We start from the raw sequence: 17,231 nt of genomic DNA on the forward strand, positions 1-17,231 counted from the left end.
GGAAGAAATGCCTACGTGAAACTACCTGACAACTGGTATGGTTCATGTTATTTGGCAATTGTCTTCCCCAAAATATATCATGCAAAGGATTTAGAGATCATAGAGGGAAAAGCCTCGGCAAGGGGGAGAAGAGATGTAGGTGATGCTGAAGTAGTTGGAGATGTATTTGGCGCTATGTTCACTCTTTTAGGATTGATACTTAATGATGTCAAGATCAGGAGATTGGCTACAGTTGTAGACAGATTGTCTGCAAGTACTGCAAGATCACTAATGCTGGTGGAAGGAGAGATGCAATCGATAAGGGCAATGGTTCTTCAGAACCGTCTTGCTTTAGACGTTCTGTTAGCCAAAGAGGGCGGAGTCTGTAAGGCTTTGAAGGTCCAGGAATGTTGCACTTACATTCCAGACAATTCAAAACCTCTTGAGAAAGGTATACAAAATATAACTGAGATACATCAAGAAATTGAAGATCTGACAAAAATAAATGCATGGGAAAAAGTGGGTCATGGAATGGGTAAAGTTGGAGGTTGGTTTGCTAACATAGGGAGGAGCTTTGTTTGGTACATATTAAAGCCTATCCTCATAATAATAATTTGCATACTCATATTGTGGGGATTAGTGAGGCTGTATCAATGGTACAGAGCAAACAGGTTGCAAAGATCCATGAGAGAACAGGAACAGAGACTAGCTGCTATGCAAGATAATCAATACAGGAGTCTGAGGGCTCTGGAAACGATAAAGAGAGGGAACCTTGCAATAAGTGCTGTTTGACAAGCCAAAACCGATGTAATAAGGATGATGACCCCTAGAGGTCATCAAAGGGGGGAACTGAGAGAGCGCAAAACTGAGAAAACGTATAAGTGCACCATATTTACAACCTTGCTGCACGAACTCAGATGAAGGACTTAAAGTATTAAATCATATAATCACATATGTATCTGAATGTTTGTTTAGTTAATATAGAAAATCATATAGAGTGTGAGACTAATGTAGAAACGTGTGTAATTTCCAAATTGATTAGAAGTGTTAATCAGAATCCATGTTATGTAGCTGCTATTGAAGTAAATGTGATGCTGCAAAACGTAGAAATGTGCAAGCCTCATGGCAGTGTATGAAAATCGACAACATGTACTTACATATTGACATGACATGGATTTACCATTATTCAGTAATTGATGCCCACATGTTAAGAATAATGTTATAGAAGTGTTTTATATATTCATGTTTTATAGAAGTGTCTTATATAATCAGAGTGTATTAACAAGAATTGTTTTAGTTTTAGAAATAAGGGTTCATAGAGTACAGGCCGCTTGCAAGATAATTTAGTAGGCCTGGAAAGATAAAGTGGCTTCTTTGATCTTCACGTGTTAGTTAGAATCGAGTCTCGTTAGAGCATAAATTGTCATTCCTTTGTAAAGTTTATGGCCGGAGATAGATAACCGAAGAGTGGAATTTGGGGCCCTATTCATGGGTGTCTGTTTGCAGGTGCGAGGGGGTTGAAATGAAATGACATGAAATGAAATTTGGGTCTTCTATAGCGCATGGCTGCCCGTGAGCGTCCCAGCGCTGAGATTGCAGAACCTCTGGGGGTGGAGGCCGGTGATATGGAGGATAGTTATTGCGGAAAGAGATGCGTTTTAAGAAGCTTCCGAAATTTCAAATAATTGGTTTCGGAACGAAGATGAGATGGCAGAGCATTCCAGGTGGAAGCCGATGTAACCGAGAAGCGACGTCCTCCAGTTCGGGCTTTTTTGATTCTGTGGACTGTGGCCAGATGATCTTGGGCAGAGCGTAGGGGCCTGTTGGGTTTATATGGGAAGATCATCGCTTTTAGCATTGGAGGCCCTTGATGTTGCATAGCTTTATGAGTGGTACACAGGGCCTTAAATTTGACCCTTTCGCGGATCGGCAGCCAATGTAGTGCCTTAAGGGCAGGTTTGGCTGAGGCTCTACGGGAGGTCCCTGTGAGGATCCTTGCCGCAGCATTCTGTGTTCTTTGAAGAATGTTGATCGTAGATTCTGGGGCCGCCAGAAAGAGAGCATTACAATAGTCTAGTCTTGATAAGACTAGACCTTGAATTAGCAATTTCTGTGAGGGACCCAGAAGTAATGGGAGGATCTTTCTGGTGGAACGCAGTAACCCCACACATGTACCAGCTGTTTTTTTTTGCTTGCGTTTTCAGGGATAGGTCTTGTTCGAGCCAAAAACCCAGACTTTTTAATTCAGTCTTGGGTGTGGGAAAGGGCCTAGGCAAGCTGGCCACATGGCAGAGGGAAGAGATGATATTTTGTTTCCCAGCAGCATGAGCTCAGTTTTCGAGCCATTGAGCTTGAGCCTTGAGGTGGACATCCAAGCATGGATTCCTTCTAGACAGTCGTGGAGATTTTTGAGCTTGTCCTCTTCCAGTGAGAACGATACGATCATTTGGGTGTCGTCAGCATATGTGACGGCTTTTATCCCAAAAGGGGAGACCACATCTTCCAGGGGGGCCATGTATGTATTAAAAAGTGTAGGGCTCAATGAAGAGCCCTGGGGGACCCCACACTGGAGAGGGAGAATGTTGGATCGCACATTCCCTTGCAGACCTGAAATGTTCTGTCTTTTAAAAACGATGAGAGCCAGCTAAGGGCTATGCCCCTCACTCCCAGACTGAAGAGGCGCTTAATCAGAGTTTTGTGATCCACCGTGTCGAATTCAGCGCTTAGATCCAGGAGGATCAGTAACACCGATCCTCCCGAATCCAAGATGCATCTGGCCTCTTCGACCACTTTCAGGAGGGCTGTCTCAGTCCCCTGACCGGGACGGAAGCCTGTCTGTGTGGGGCGGAGAAGATTGTTGGTTTCAAGGAAGGCAGATAATTGCTGGTTGACCACCTTCTCTGCAATCTTACTTAGGCCTGGTAGGAGGGAAATTGGGCGGAGGTTAGTAAGGTCTGCAGGATCCATACCAGGTTTTTTCTGTAAGGCCTTAACAATGGCGTGTTTCCAATTGGGGGGGACTGCTCCTTGGTTGAGGGAGGCATTGATAAGGCTAGTGGCCAGATACGAGATGGTAGGTCCGACTTGTTTAAGGATGCGAATGGGTGCTGGGTCGTTAGGAGAGCCACTTTTCAAGTCGGAGAGGGCTTTCAGAAAGTCGTCATTAGACAGTTGGTTGAAGCTGTCTAGAGTTGGACTGGTGACGAGAGCTGGTGGAACAGCTTGGGGGGTGTGATCGATTAAAGGTGGAAGTGACTGTAAAATATTAGTGATTTTGTTTTGAAAAAAACAAGCTACTTGGTTGCATCTGGCAACTGTGGGTAGTTGATTTGAGGGGGGATTGGGTATTTTGAGGAGCTCTTTGACTATTTTATAAGTCTCACGCGAAGAACTGGAGGCAGCTCTGATTTTTTTATCAAAGAAGGCAGCTTGTGCTGCTTTTCGCGCAGCTTTGTATGTCCTCATCGCTAGTTTGTATTTTTCCTTGAAGGTAGGGTCCCATTTTTTTCTCCATTTACGCTCGTGAATTTTGCAGATTTTCCTTAGGTTCCTGAGTTCCTGTGAGTACCATGGTGATTTGAAGGTGGTACTTTTTTTCTTTAGGTCTGTCTTGGGAGCGACTATATCCAGGGTGGAGGTGAGCCAATTGGTAAAGTTATCGTCGGCTGTCACAGGGTCAGGGTCTGCAAGAGGGGTAGAGCGTATTAATTCCTGTGTCCAACGGTCAAAAGGTATTCTGGACCATAGTCTGTCACGTTCTCTTGGGATTGGCATGTGGCCAGTATTTATGCTGGTTTGCCACATAAAAGGGATGAGAAAGTGATCGGACCAAGGGAGAGGGAGTGAGGGGTGAGTTTCAATTATTGTGAAATTGGCAAAGAGAGGGTCCAGAAGGTGACCCTTGGTATGAGTTGCCTCTGAGTTAATCAGGTGAAAGTCAAGTGCTTTTAGATCGGAGATAAGATCCATAGCTATTTTATTAGAACTGTCCTCAAAGTGTAAATTTAAATCACCAAGCAGGATGAAGTTAGGGGTTAAGGTACAAGAGGAGGTAGTGGTTTCCAGTAGTGAATTAACAAAGTTACCTGTGCACCCAGGGGGACGGTATATCAAAATACCTGAAAGGGATTTGTTGGGGGTTAATTGGAGTGAAAAATGAGCACTTTCACAGTCCTCGATTCCTCCTTCTTGAAGCCTGCATGTGAAGGAATTTCTGTAGATAATCGCTAGGCCGCCTCCTATGCCTTTTGTTCTGTTCTGGTGATGAATAAGGTAATCCTTAGGTAGCATGCTCACAATGTCCGCTTCTGAGTGAGGCGTCAGCCAAGTTTCCGTGAGAAATAAAATATCTAATTGTAGATCTTGGATAAGCATTTTGATCTCTAGCGCATGCTTAACAGCCGACCGGCAGTTCAATAGGGCCAGACTAAGGCTGTTGGTAGTTTGGGGAGTAAGTGTCTCAGGAGATTCGTCATTAAAAATGATTGGAGGGATAGGAATTGGGGGGGGAGGCTGCCGAGCAGAATTGTAAAAGGTAATCCCGAGAGTGTCTGATTCGGCCCCCGTGCGAAACGGGCATAGTGGGTGGCCCTGTGCCCGGCCTGGCCCGGACGGGCCCAGACGGGCTTGCCTCTGGCGCGCCTCCGGCGCGCCATCGGCGCGGACGGGGGGATGGCTCCATTTTGTAGTGGGTTGGTCCCAAATCGGCCAGCCACTAGAGCGCTGTCCAGGCCCCGATTGAAGATGGCGGCCGTGGATTCTAGCCTCGAGGAAGTAGGTATTTAGGACTGAAAAGCTAGGGAAAGGCTTTGCGCATTGGAATTAAATCTCCAAATGAGAGCGCTTCAGTTCTATAATCAGGGGCAGCGTGCAGGATATTTTACAAACACAAAAACAGTTTACACGATAAAATCAGTGAATCGATTTGTATTTTAAAAGAGCGCTAAGCTAAGAAGTGCAGTGAATTAAAATAGCAATTCAATCTAGTGTCAGCAAGGTTAACCTCCCGGCTTCCGCCTCAGGGTTCCAATCAAGAGGGTGATGAATAGAGCTCTGTCCGGGGAGCCAGGCACAGGCCTGGAGGAGGGTATTGGAATGTTCTGGGGGGTACCGGCGAGCTGAAGAAAGAGCCTGGGAAGCAAGGTCAACGCTAACGAGAGGCCCAGAGGAGAGCCATCATGGAAGAAACCAGAACTGAAACCACGTGAGGGGCGTCTCAGAGGGGCGTTCCAAATTTCGATTGTGATTTTGTATTAGGGACAGCACCCAGGGGTGGAGGCAGAGCAGATGGCCTGAGGACCCTAAGAGAGCGGATGGGTAGGCAGAGAGGGCATGACTGCAATGCATAGGTTTTCATCTAAGACTAAGAGAAGTGCGTGAACTTCTTTGGAAGTCACCACGGCTGACACCTTTTTAGGGTAAGACTCTGTTGAGTAGGGATGTCACCTAGTCTAGTGTAGGGACAGCCTAACCTGATATTTTCTTCATTCTGTAAATGTCTCGCAAGCTTCAGCTTGTGTCCATATTGGCAAATCTATTAATCCTCGAATTAGCATTGGTGGTATTTTTCTGCCGTTTAAGATCTTTCAGAGAATTCATGTTTCTGTTGATGCCAGTGTACCTTTTGAACCTGATATTGAGATGTTTATACCTTCAGCTAACTTTGGCCTTACAATAAAACTTTAAAACTGATTCGTGGTAAGTGGTTTTTCAGAGTCGTGCAATTATTGGTTTGATTAACCTAGTAGTGGATTACCTGTTTTCCCAATGACAGGCAACAAAGATTCAGTCGACCTGAGCAGGGATTTAGATCAAGAGTGATCAGATAAGAGATCAAAAATCCCACCCCCCCCCCAAACGCTTCGACTTCTGTGGTACGGGTGGGGAGAATGGGAGCATTTTTTGACGTTTGGAACACTGTACAGGTTGAAACAAGTCTTCATGCTGCAAAATGCACTGCTTCTTGCCATTGCTGCATTGCTTGTTTTAAGCATATACCAGATTTATAAAAATAAAATAGAAAAACTAAACATAACAGCTAGGAGTGCTTCAAAATAGGAGAAATAGTAAATCACTTAATTCTGCAAAAAAGCACATTCTATTATGTTGGTATAGAAGTTCTAAATTTGCATTTTATAATAATAGTTTAATACTACAAATTACTACAGATTAAAAATTGCATTTTTCTGTGAAACTTTTACCTTTGCAGCTAGAGCCTGTTCATTCAACAGCTCGTCCAGTGTATTCCTTGAATCCAGAAAAAGATTATGAAATCCAAGTTAGATGCCGGCCACTTTCTTTTGGCTCCTACGGAGAATTCAGCGAAATTCTTTATGTCCCGCTGTCCCAGGTTTCTATAGTTCGCCCTCATGAAGGTAAGGATTTACTTATCATTTCTTGCTTTGTACTGTAGACGTTGTTGGAACAGAACCCAGTATCTCAATAATCAGGACTATACCCCAATCAGAAATGTACACTAATAATTGTGACACCCCAAAATTCAAAAATGTCAATATTTACCTCAGGAGGGTCCACTTCCTGGTTGATCTAACATAACAAAAACACCTCAACCACCATCACTTAAGCGAAGTAATATAACAAGTCATAAAAAACACTCCCAAACTGTTCTAGATCAGAGAACAGCTAAAGAGTTTTATTACAGAATTCTCAAAATTAAGTGGTACAGAGCATATGCCACGAAGGCTCAGATTGCGGAATTATACACTATAGTCAAAAAGTCAATAAATCATTCTAAGTCTCAAATGAGAAGCAAAATCAATAAGGGTGAACAGCAGCTCTAGTGAATAAAGTAAAGTCTCCTAACAGTAACACAACTTGATCAGAATCATAGGTTGTTACATCGTAATATTGCTCCTAGCACTATCCCCTCTCTAAGTAAGCTTCGAGTAGCCTCAGCGACATAGCGTCATAGGAAGTTCAGCTAAACTGCAACAATTCCAAACAATGGGCCATACACCAGTACATGAATGGGCTAGATACCAGTACATGAATGGACTATATACACCAGTACATGAATGGGCTATATACACCAGTACATGAATGGGCTATATACACCAGTACATGAATGGGCTAGATACCAGTACATGAATGGGCTAGATACCAGTACATGAATGGGCTATATACACCAGTACATGAATGGGCTAGATACACCAGTACACGAGTACTAACCCTGCAGCGGAAAAGACCTAGGACAGTTTGCAACATTCAGACCACCAGAAAGATCACTCCCAATACATGCACATTTTGAAAAATACTGTATGATATAATTCTGTTTCTTGTTCTGTGAAGCCTTGGGGGAGATGAGGTGCAGGGAGACCTGATGGGAGGGGTAAATGCAGGAGTGGAGACAAAGAGTGAGATGTCAGCCATTTAACCAAGATGGCAATGTCATTAAAAAGTGGCCTAACTAAAACATATTCATAAACACACTTCTAAACCATATTGTAACTGCCTACATGTTATTTCAATGTTTACGTATATAATTTATCATAAAGATCATTATTACTCAATGTGCCCAGCACCTTGTGACTCTGGGCAATAGCTCGCTTATTCTTTCCGACGGCACCCAGCACCCGGACACCTTCAATTTGTGGACAAATTCAATGTGTTGTCCCATATAGCGGCTTGATGACTCCGTTGACAATATCCTACCAAATGTTTGCTAGTCATTCCAATTGCCAGTGTGAATGCTCTGTGCATTTCTTCCATTTTCTGTGAAGCCACATGTGTTTTAGAAGATCCAGATAGGTTTAATAGATGAGGCAGAGGGATGTCAGAAGGCACTAACCTTGTACTCTAGATTTAACAGTGCTGATGCAGCCATCCATCTCTCCCAGCCTCCACCAGAGACCAGAAATAACAGGAATATAAGAGCCAATGCTAGAAATGGGGAAAAGGATAAGAGGGCAATCGAGACAACGCCATCACTTTGGCTTATTACTTCTTCTGGGCACTGCCATCTGCAGGTCAATTTTGAATATAAAGGCAATAGGAACTACCTTAATATCCTACCATGAACATATTGCAGCCATCTGTAGCTGTGAAAAAGGCATACATTAACTTTACCTCTTTGTAACCAGCTCTCTGTGTCCTGGCATGAAATTTCCTGTTCCTAAAAATGAACCATAACCTCAACAGAATCATTACCTAAAGCTTCAAAAATATGCACTTTCTGATGAAGATGAGCTTAGATTTTACATAATTAGCGTGTCATTTGAAAAGGAGTTAAAATACACTATTATTCTGTGGTTCCTATTGCTAGCACTAGATATAGGGCCAGATCTACAACCCTTTTTTGCTGCCGCAAACGGGAGATCCGCCCATTTGCAACTGCAAAAAATGGGTAATGGCATGTACAAATGCTATTTTGCAAGTCCCTGACTCGCAAAATAGCATTTGCGTCTCTCGCTATTCGGAACGGGCGTCCCTTCCTAATGGCGAGTCACCATGCCATGTACTATTGTTTTGTTACTGCATTTGCAGCCGCAAAAAACTCGCAGTTTACCACCCACTTCAAGTAGGTGGTAAACCACTCGCAAACGGGAAGGGGTCCCCAAGGGACCCCTTCCCCTTTGTGAGTATGGGAGGAAAAAGTTAAACTGAAATGTTTAATTTCTCTTGTTTAAATGCATCCAGTTTTCCTTTAAGGAAAACGGGCTGCATTTAAAAAACAAGCATTTGCAATGCAATAGGTCTCGCAGTTACGCAAGTTTGAGCTATTGGCATTTTAAATGGCTATGCCTTTTATTTTGTTTTTAAAACATAAATAAAAGGCACTGTCTTTTACAATGGCAATAGCTTAAACTCGCATAAATGCGAGACCTATTGCATTGCAAATGCGTGTTTCACTATCTCCATTTTTGCTGTTTCGTAATGTTGGCACTGGCACCGTGCTATCCGCGCAATCATCGAGTGCGCAAAAACCCAGAATAACTGTTGTAGTTTTTTGCATTAAAAACTAGCGCCAGGACACTCCTCGGAGTATCTGCGCGCTCTACAAATCCCATTCATCATCATCATCAAATCTAAACCTTTGCTTCAAATTCCTCCGTTTCATTTATGTCATCCGTGGGAACTGCGTGTGACGTGATCTCTCAGTCACTTGTAAACTGGGCCTCTGGTCAGTGAACACAAAACTGGAGTACAGGGAAGGACTAATAGGCACGGAAGACAGAGTGACAGATAGCTTCTGAGCAAGAGACTAGGGCTAGGCTCTGAAGCAGAGTAGAGCACAGCACACCAGGACACAGCAGGACTTGTGCTCGAGGGAAATGTTTGCTACCATTTCCCAATACCATATTTTATGTTTCCACGGTAAAGTTCTCTAGCTAGTGTCTTACTAACTACCGTCAGTATTTCCTTTTCGTAGCACTGCCATCGTAGGAAGCTATTGGGGAGCCCCTCCCGAGGTTCCAGGCACGGAGGTACAGACACCTACTAAGGGCACAGTGGAGTACAGAGAGGGTATGCTGTCTACTCGGTGAAGCCTCCTCAGGGGTAGTAAGCGCTATATAAATGCATATACGATAGAGTACATGCAGACCCATGTGGATGTTGATTGGAAGCAGGTATGCATTCATGGTTGTCTAAATCTGTACAAAAATGTATCTTTGACTGGATGGCTGAAGGTACATGTGATATCATTTACCTCACTGCTTACCTAAACCATGAGAGGACCCCTACCTGGGGACTCATTTCCAGCACCAGTCTCTGGTTGGGGAAATTTCCTGAGGTCACGTTACTTATCTACTTGGGGTCATCAGTCGATATGAGATGCTGCTGTACATCCAGCTAAATATGGAATGATCAGTATTTGTTGAACAGCCAATATGTCCTTGTATCAGTCATGAGGGCACCCTAGCAAAGCAATAGAGGGGGCCGAAACACGTCGACATTTCTAGAAGGAAGCCCACCCATTTGATAGCAAAGATCTTAAGAAGTCAGCTTATGGGTATATCAACATAAGGGCTAATACCAAAGGCCCTTTATTCGAGAAAACACGCTTCAGAACATGGAACCATGGGACAACGAAAACAATGGTCAATTCTGATATGTAAACACAAGGAAGCTATGTGTAAAAAATAAATTCTTTTCATAAATTGCATATATTCGTGTTAATGTCTGTAACGGAGTGATATTTTGATAAATTCATAGTGAGTGGTAGTATAAAATACATACATCAAAATTAAATTCACATTAAAAAGAACTTAGTAACAAGTCCAGTGGCGTAACAAAACATGAGGGGGCCCCCCTGCAAACTACATGGAGGGGGCCCCACTCCCATTCTCCGTGCCAGTCTAGAGCTCTCAGGCCAGCGACCCGCCATACTGCAGGGGATGCGGGGCGATTGTTATGCCACTGTCACCAATACAGCCGTTATAAGTAACACTTACCTTGCATCCTTCTCCTCTCTGCCTTGCACCCTTCTCCCCCTCCACCTTGCACCCTTCTCTGCCCTGCATCCTTCTCCCCTCTGCCTTGCACCCTTTTCCCCTCTGCCTTGCACCCATCTCCCCTTTGCCTTGTACCCTTCTCCCCTTTGCCTTGCACCCTTCTCCTCTCTGCCTTGCACCCTTCTCACCTCTGCCTTGCACCCTTCTCACCTGTGCCTTGCACCCTTCTCACCTCTGCCTTGCACCCTTCTCACCTGTGCCTTGCACCCTTCTCCCCCTCTGCCTTGCACCCTTCTCTACCTTGCACCCTTCTCCTCTCTTCCTTGCACCCTTCTCCCCTCTGCCTTTCACCCTTCTCCCATCTGCCATGCACCCTTCTCCCCTCTGCCATGCACCCTTCTCCCCCTCCGCCTTGCACCCTTCTCTACCTTGCACCCTTCTCCTCTCTGCCTTGCACCCTTCTCCCCTCTGCCTTGCACCCTTCTCCCCTCTTCCTTGCACCCTTCTCCCCTCTGCCTTGCACCCTTCTCCCCTCCACCTTGCACCCTTCTCCCCTCTGCCTTGCACCCTTCTCCCCTCTGCCTTGCACCCTTCTCCCCTCCGCCCTGCACCCTTCTCCACTCTGCCTTGCACCCTTCTCTACCTTGCACCCTTCTCCTCTCTTCCTTGCACCCTTCTCCCCTCCGCCTTGCACCCTTCTCCCCTCTGCCTTTCACCCTTCTCCCATCTGCCATGCACCCTTCTCCCCCTCCGCCTTGCACCCTTCTCTACCTTGCACCCTTCTCCTCTCTGCCTTGCACCCTTCTCCCCTCTGCCTTGCACCCTTCTCCCCTCTGCCTTGCACCCTTCTCCCCTCTGCCTTGCACCCTTCTCCCCTCTGCCTTGCACCCTTCTCCCCTCCACCTTGCACCCTTCTCCCCTCTGCCTTGCACCCTTCTCCCCTCTGCCTTGCACCCTTCTCCCCTCCGCCCTGCACCCTTCTCCACTCTGCCTTGCACCCTTCTCTACCTTGCACCCTTCTCCTCTCTTCCTTGCACCCTTCTCCCCTCTGCCTTTCACCCTTCTCCCATCTGCCATGCACCCTTCTCCCCCTCCGCCTTGCACCCTTCTCTACCTTGCACCCTTCTCCTCTCTGCCTTGCACCCTTCTCCCCTCTGCCTTGCACCCTTCTCCCCTCTGCCTTGCACCCTTCTCCCCTCTGCCTTGCACCCTTCTCCCCTCTGCCTTGCACCCTTCTCCCCTCCACCTTGCACCCTTCTCCCCTCTGCCTTGCACCCTTCTCCACTCTGCCTTGCACCCTTCTCCCCTCCGCCCTGTACCCTTCTCCACTCTGCCTTGCACCCTTCTCCCCTCTACCTTGCACCCTTCTCCCCCTCCGCCTTGCACCCTTCTCTACCTTCCACCCTTCTCCTCTCTTCCTTGCACCCTTCTCCTCTTTGCCTTGCACCCTTCTCCTCTTTGCCTTGCACCTTCTCTTCTCTGCCTTGCACACTTCTCCCCTCTGCTTGCACCCTTCTCCCCTCTGCCTTTCACCCTTCTCCCCTCTGCCTTTCACCCTTATCCCATCTGCCATGCAGCCTTTTCCCCCTCTGCCTTGCACCCTTCTCTACCTTGCACCCTTCTCCTCTCTCCCTTGCACCCTTCTCCCCTCTGCCTTGCACCCTTCTCCCCTCTGCCTTGCACCCTTCTCCCCTCTGCCTTGCACCCTTCTCCCTTTCACCTTGCACCCTTCTCCCCTCCGCCTTGCACCCTTCTCCCCTCCGCCTTGCACCCTTCTCCTATCTGCCTTGCACCCTTCTCCTCTTTGCCTTGCACCCTTCTCCTCTTTGCCTTGCACCCTTCTCTTCTCTGCCTTGCACCCTTCTCCTCTTTGCCTTCCACCCTTCTCCTCTTTGCCTTGCACCCTTCTCTGCCTTGCACCCTTCTCCTCTTTGCCTTGCACCCTTCTCCTATCTGCCTTGCACCCTTCTCCCCTCCGCCTTGCACCCTTCTCCTATCTGCCTTGCACCCTTCTCCCCTCCGCCTTGCACCCTTCTCCCCTCCGCCTTGCACCCTTCTCCTCTCTACCTAGCACCCTTCTCCCCCTCCGCCTTGCACCCTTCTCTACCTTGCACCCTTCTCCTCTCTTCCTTGCACCCTTCTCTTCTTTGCCTTGCACCCTTCTCCTCTTTGCCTTGCACCCTTCTCTTCTCTGCCTTGCACCCTTCTCCTCTTTGCCTTGCACCCTTCTCCTCTCTTCTCCTCTCTGCCTTGCACCCTTCTCCCCTCTGCCTTGCACCCTTCTCCCCTCTGCCTTGCACCCTTCTCCCCTCTGCCTTGCACCCTTCTCCCCTCTGCCTTGCACCCTTCTCACCTCTGGCTTGCACCCTTCTCCCCCTCCGCCTTGCACCCTTCTCTACCTTGCACCCTTCTCCTCTCTTCCTTGCACCCTTCTCCCCTCTGCCTTTTACCCTTCTCCCATCTGCCATGCACCCTTCTCCCCCTCCGCCTTGCACCCTTCTCTACCTTGCACCCTTCTCCTCTCTGCCTTGCACCCTTCTCCCCTCTGCCTTGCACCCTTCTCCCCTCTGCCTTGCACCCCTCTCCCCTCTGCCTTGCACCCTTCTCCCCTCTACCTTGCACCCTTCTCCCCTCTACCTTGCACCCTTCTCCCCTCCGCCTTGCACCCTTCTCCCCTCTGCCTTGCACCCTTCTCCCCTCTGCCTTGCACCCTTCTCCCCTCCGCCCTGCACCCTTCTCCACTCTGCCTTGCACCCTTCTCCCCTCTACCTTGCACCCTTCTCCCCCTCCGCCTTGCACCCTTCTCTACCTTCCACCCTTCTCCTCTCTTCCTTGCACCCTTCTCCTCTTTGCCTTGCACCCTTCTCCTCTTTGCCTTGCACCCTTCTCTTCTCCGCATTGCACACTTCTCCCCTCTACCTTGCACCCTTCTCCCCTCTGCCTTTCACCCTTCTCCCCTCTGCCTTTCACCCTTATCCCATCTGCCATGCACCCTTTTCCCCCTCTGCCTTGCACCCTTCTCTACCTTGCACCCTTCTCCTCTCTCTCTTGCACCCTTCTCCCCTCTGCCTTGCACCCTTCTCCCCTCTGCCTTGCACCTCTGCCTTGCACCCTTCTCCCCTCTGCCTTGCACCCTTCTCCCCTCTGCCTTGCACCCTTCTCCCTTTCACCTTGCACCCTTCTCCCCTCCGCCGTGCACCCATCTCCCCTCCGCCTTGCACCCTTCTCCTATCTGCCTTGCACCCTTCTCCCCTCCGCCTTGCACCCTTCTCCTCTTTGCCTTGCACCCTTCTCCTCTTTGCCTTGCACCCTTCTCTTCTCTGCCTTGCACCCTTCTCCTCTTTGCCTTGCACCCTTCTCCTCTTTGCCTTGCACCCTTCTCCTATCTGCCTTGCACCCTTCTCCACTCCGCCTTGCACCCTTCTCCTATCTGCCTTGCACCCTTCTCCCCTCCGCCTTGCACCCTTCTCCCCTCCGCCTTGCACCCTTCTCCTCTCTACCTAGCACCCTTCTCCCCCTCCGCCTTGCACCCTTCTCCTCTCTACCTAGCACCCTTCTCCCCCTCCGCCTTGCCCCCTTCTCTACCTTGCACCCTTCTCCTCTCTTCCTTGCACCCTTCTCTTCTTTGCCTTGCACCCTTCTCCTCTTTGCCTTGCACCCTTCTCTTCTCTGCCTTGCACCCTTCTCCTCTTTGCCTTGCACCCTTCTCCTCTCTTCTCCTCTCTGCCTTGCACCCTTCTCCCCTCTGCCTTGCACCCTTCTCCTCTCTGCCTTGCACCCTTCTCCCCTCTGCCTTGCACCCTTCTCCCCTCTGCCTTGCACCCTTCTCCCCTCTGCCCTGCACCCTTCTCTACCATGCATCCTTCTCCCCCTCTGCCATGCACCCTTCTCCCCCTCTGCCTTGCACCCTTCTCAGCCCCCCATTTCCCTCTCCCTGCGGACGCCCATGGTGTGTTCTAACAAGCGTGCTTACCTGAGGGCACCATTTTGCTGCCTCGTCCCTTCTCATGTGAGCTTTGCCCTGGAGAATACTCTGTCTGGGGGCCCCCACTCCCACCCTTGTCAGGGTCCCGAGCACTGCTCTGTGCTGTCTCTTGCTCTTGCTCTCTGAGGCCCCCACCCCATCCTTGTCCCTGTCTCTTCTCTTCTCCTGTGGGGTGGGCCCCCCCACCCTCTCTTCTCTTCTATTGTGGGGTGGGCCCCCCACCCCATCCTTGTCCCTGTCTCTTCTGTTCTCTTGTGGGTGGGCCCCCCACCCCATCCTTGTCCCTGTCTCTTCTCGGATGGGGGCCTGTCCCTGTCTCTTCTCTTCTCTTCTCTTGTGGGGTGGGGCCCCCACCCCATCCTTGTCCCTGTCTCTTCTCTTCTCTTGTGGGGTGGGCCCCCCACCCCATCCTTGTCTGTCTCTTCTCGGATAGGGGCCTGTCCCTGTCTCTTCTCTTCTCTTGTGGGGTGGGCCCCCCACCCCATCCTTGTCCCTGTCTCTTCTCGGATGGGGGCCTGTCCCTGTCTCTTCTCTTCTCTTGTGGGGTGGGCCCCCCACCCCATCCTTGTCCCTGTCTCTTCTCTTCTCTTGTGGGGTGGGCCCCCCACCCCATCCTTGTCCCTGTCTCTTCTCTTCTCTTGTGGGGTGGGGCCCCCTTGTCCCTGTCTCTTCTCTTCTCCTGTGGGGTGGGCCCCCCACCCCATCCTTGTCCCTGTCTCTTCTCTTTTCTTGTGGGGTGGGCTATGTTTATCAGAGAGTGGGGGCCGGGCTCTGTTCTGCCTCAGAGGAGCAGTGGAGACTGCTGTCTCTGGGGGCCCCATCCTCTTTCCGGGACTGCCTCTGGCTCTGACTGAAGAGAAACAATGTATATGGATACTTTGTTTCTCTTCAGTCAGAGGGAGGGGGTGAAGGGCTCCGAGCAGGCTGCACCTGCTTCAGATGCAGAGGGAGAGAGGCTTGCTTCAGCGCAGACCTCTCTCACAGCTCTCAGAAGAGCTGAGGGGGCCGAGGCCCCCTGGGGGCCCCTTCATTAACTGTAGAGAGTGAGGCCCCCCCGCAGTGCGGGGGCTGCGGGGGCGTTTGTTACGCCCCTTGTAACAACGATAACATTTGGCTGACTATAATGTATGTAAGAAAATATCACAAACCTTAAATGATACATTCGGGCTGATTGGAATTTTAAGTTCCAGTGACTGCTACTTCCCCTTCGGATGTTGTTGTAAACAATTGTGACTTTATCTCCCAGAGAAAACTGTGTGTCGTAAATTGAATTTCAGATATGTAGCTTTAAAAGGGACTTGTTTAGTATAATCGTGGCATAATTTGTTTTAACAAACTATACTACGCCAGTCTGAATTTCGTTTTTTGTTATTTTGTTTCAGAATCCAAGTTTCCTTGGCTGTTCTTCGTCATCTTTGGAACGTTTGGTGGTACCGTGGTACTACTGCTGGTATTATTTTCAAAACAAAAGAGGTAATGTCAAAAGTTGTGTTTCAACATGTACTTATGGTGTGGCGCTCAACTTGGCAAAGCAGTGTGTGATACTATATTTGTACACTTTTTTGCTGTGAAATTGACCAGCATGGACTTATGTATCATAAAACTCCATAAAAAGTTGGTCTCAATGAGGTCGAAGTGCCTTTGACATCAACAGATATAACTATTTTTAGATACCACCTCGGACAATCCATATAACATTTAAGTGCTGGTCCCACCTTACCATGAAGTCACTGTTTCTCGTCTGCATAAAGACATGCGCAGTATGCACACAAACCTACCTATAAATATTTTATTGGGGGTTTCACCAAAGCCTTGCTCCAACAAATTTCATTTAAAAAATCCTTGGGTCATTCGGGGACAACAAAAATTAAACAGCCTCAATGCATAATGGGGATACATGGAGAAGTTCTTTTAAGAGAGTGAGTGGAAATAGTGTAAGGTGATGGAGAGGGCAACGCAGATAGAAAGGGAGGGAGGTCCAATATTTGTGGACCACTGATGAAAGTTAAAAGAAATGGGATTAAGTACAAGGAAGATGAGGAGATAATAGAAAAAAATAAGAGCAAAAAGTTTGTGTGGGTACCTACATAGTGAAAGCTAAAGAAGGGGGGTGAGGGGTGAACAATGATGCATTGCATAACGAGATTGAAATAGAGGCCAGCAGAGAGAGAAGAGGGTGATGAAGACCTAGAGGCGCTGGGAGAAAGGCAAAAAAGCAAGCCAGATTGTACAAGTAAAATACGGCATAAAAAGAGGACAGTAATCAAGAAGAGACAAGATTAAGAGCATGATAAGAATCTTGATAATAATAAGTATCGTATATGGTTTATAAAGTTGAAAATGACCGCAATCTGCAAAGGAGGAAACGCGAATAGAGAAGCAAAGGGGTGAGTCAAAAATAATCCTTCTGCTCTGGACTAAATGAGATAGTGGAATAGAAGTAGGATTGATGGGGAAACCCGGAACGGAGGCAAGAGTAAGCAGACGAGACAGCGAACAAAGGGTCAGATGTTGCCTGCGAGATGACATCCAAGACTGGGCACCAGTGATAAACATCTAGAGACAGAGTCATCAGGTGAAGACTCACTGTAAACAGACCAGATGAAAATCTGGGAGTCTGCCTTGTAGAAAATAAACTTGTAAAAATAACAAAACGTTTTGAAAGAGGAGATAGGAGAAGCAAGAGTCGTTTCGCAGACCAGGGGCATTGTGTGGACAGTTTGGTTGGATCTGTTTAGAATGGTTGGTCAGTTAAACAAATGTACTTGGTTATGCGGTCTTTCCATGCGGGCTCTGATGGAGCACTAGCACTCAGGGACAACAGAATCTGTGGTTAAGAGGAACTGCTCCAGCAG

The 17,231-nt window shown here is 48.1% G+C and overlaps 1 protein-coding gene across 6 annotated transcripts in view; it reads left to right on the top strand.

Moving 5' to 3' along the window:
- GHR (growth hormone receptor) overlaps window positions 1-17,231 on the top strand; it is a 1,047,683-nt gene that overhangs the window by 960,861 nt on the left and 69,591 nt on the right. For all 6 annotated transcript variants that reach the window (XM_086960591.1, XM_086960596.1, XM_086960593.1 and 3 more), the window contains 2 exons: window positions 6,188-6,353; window positions 15,759-15,849. In XM_086960591.1, the coding sequence (XP_086816717.1) occupies window positions 6,188-6,353; window positions 15,759-15,849 (257 nt within the window). The remainder of the gene's footprint in view (window positions 1-6,187; window positions 6,354-15,758; window positions 15,850-17,231) is intronic.

The sequence above is a fragment of the Lissotriton vulgaris genome, chromosome 3_1 (genome assembly GCF_964263255.1).
Source record: "Lissotriton vulgaris chromosome 3_1, aLisVul1.2, whole genome shotgun sequence".
NCBI lineage: Eukaryota > Metazoa > Chordata > Amphibia > Caudata > Salamandridae > Lissotriton > Lissotriton vulgaris.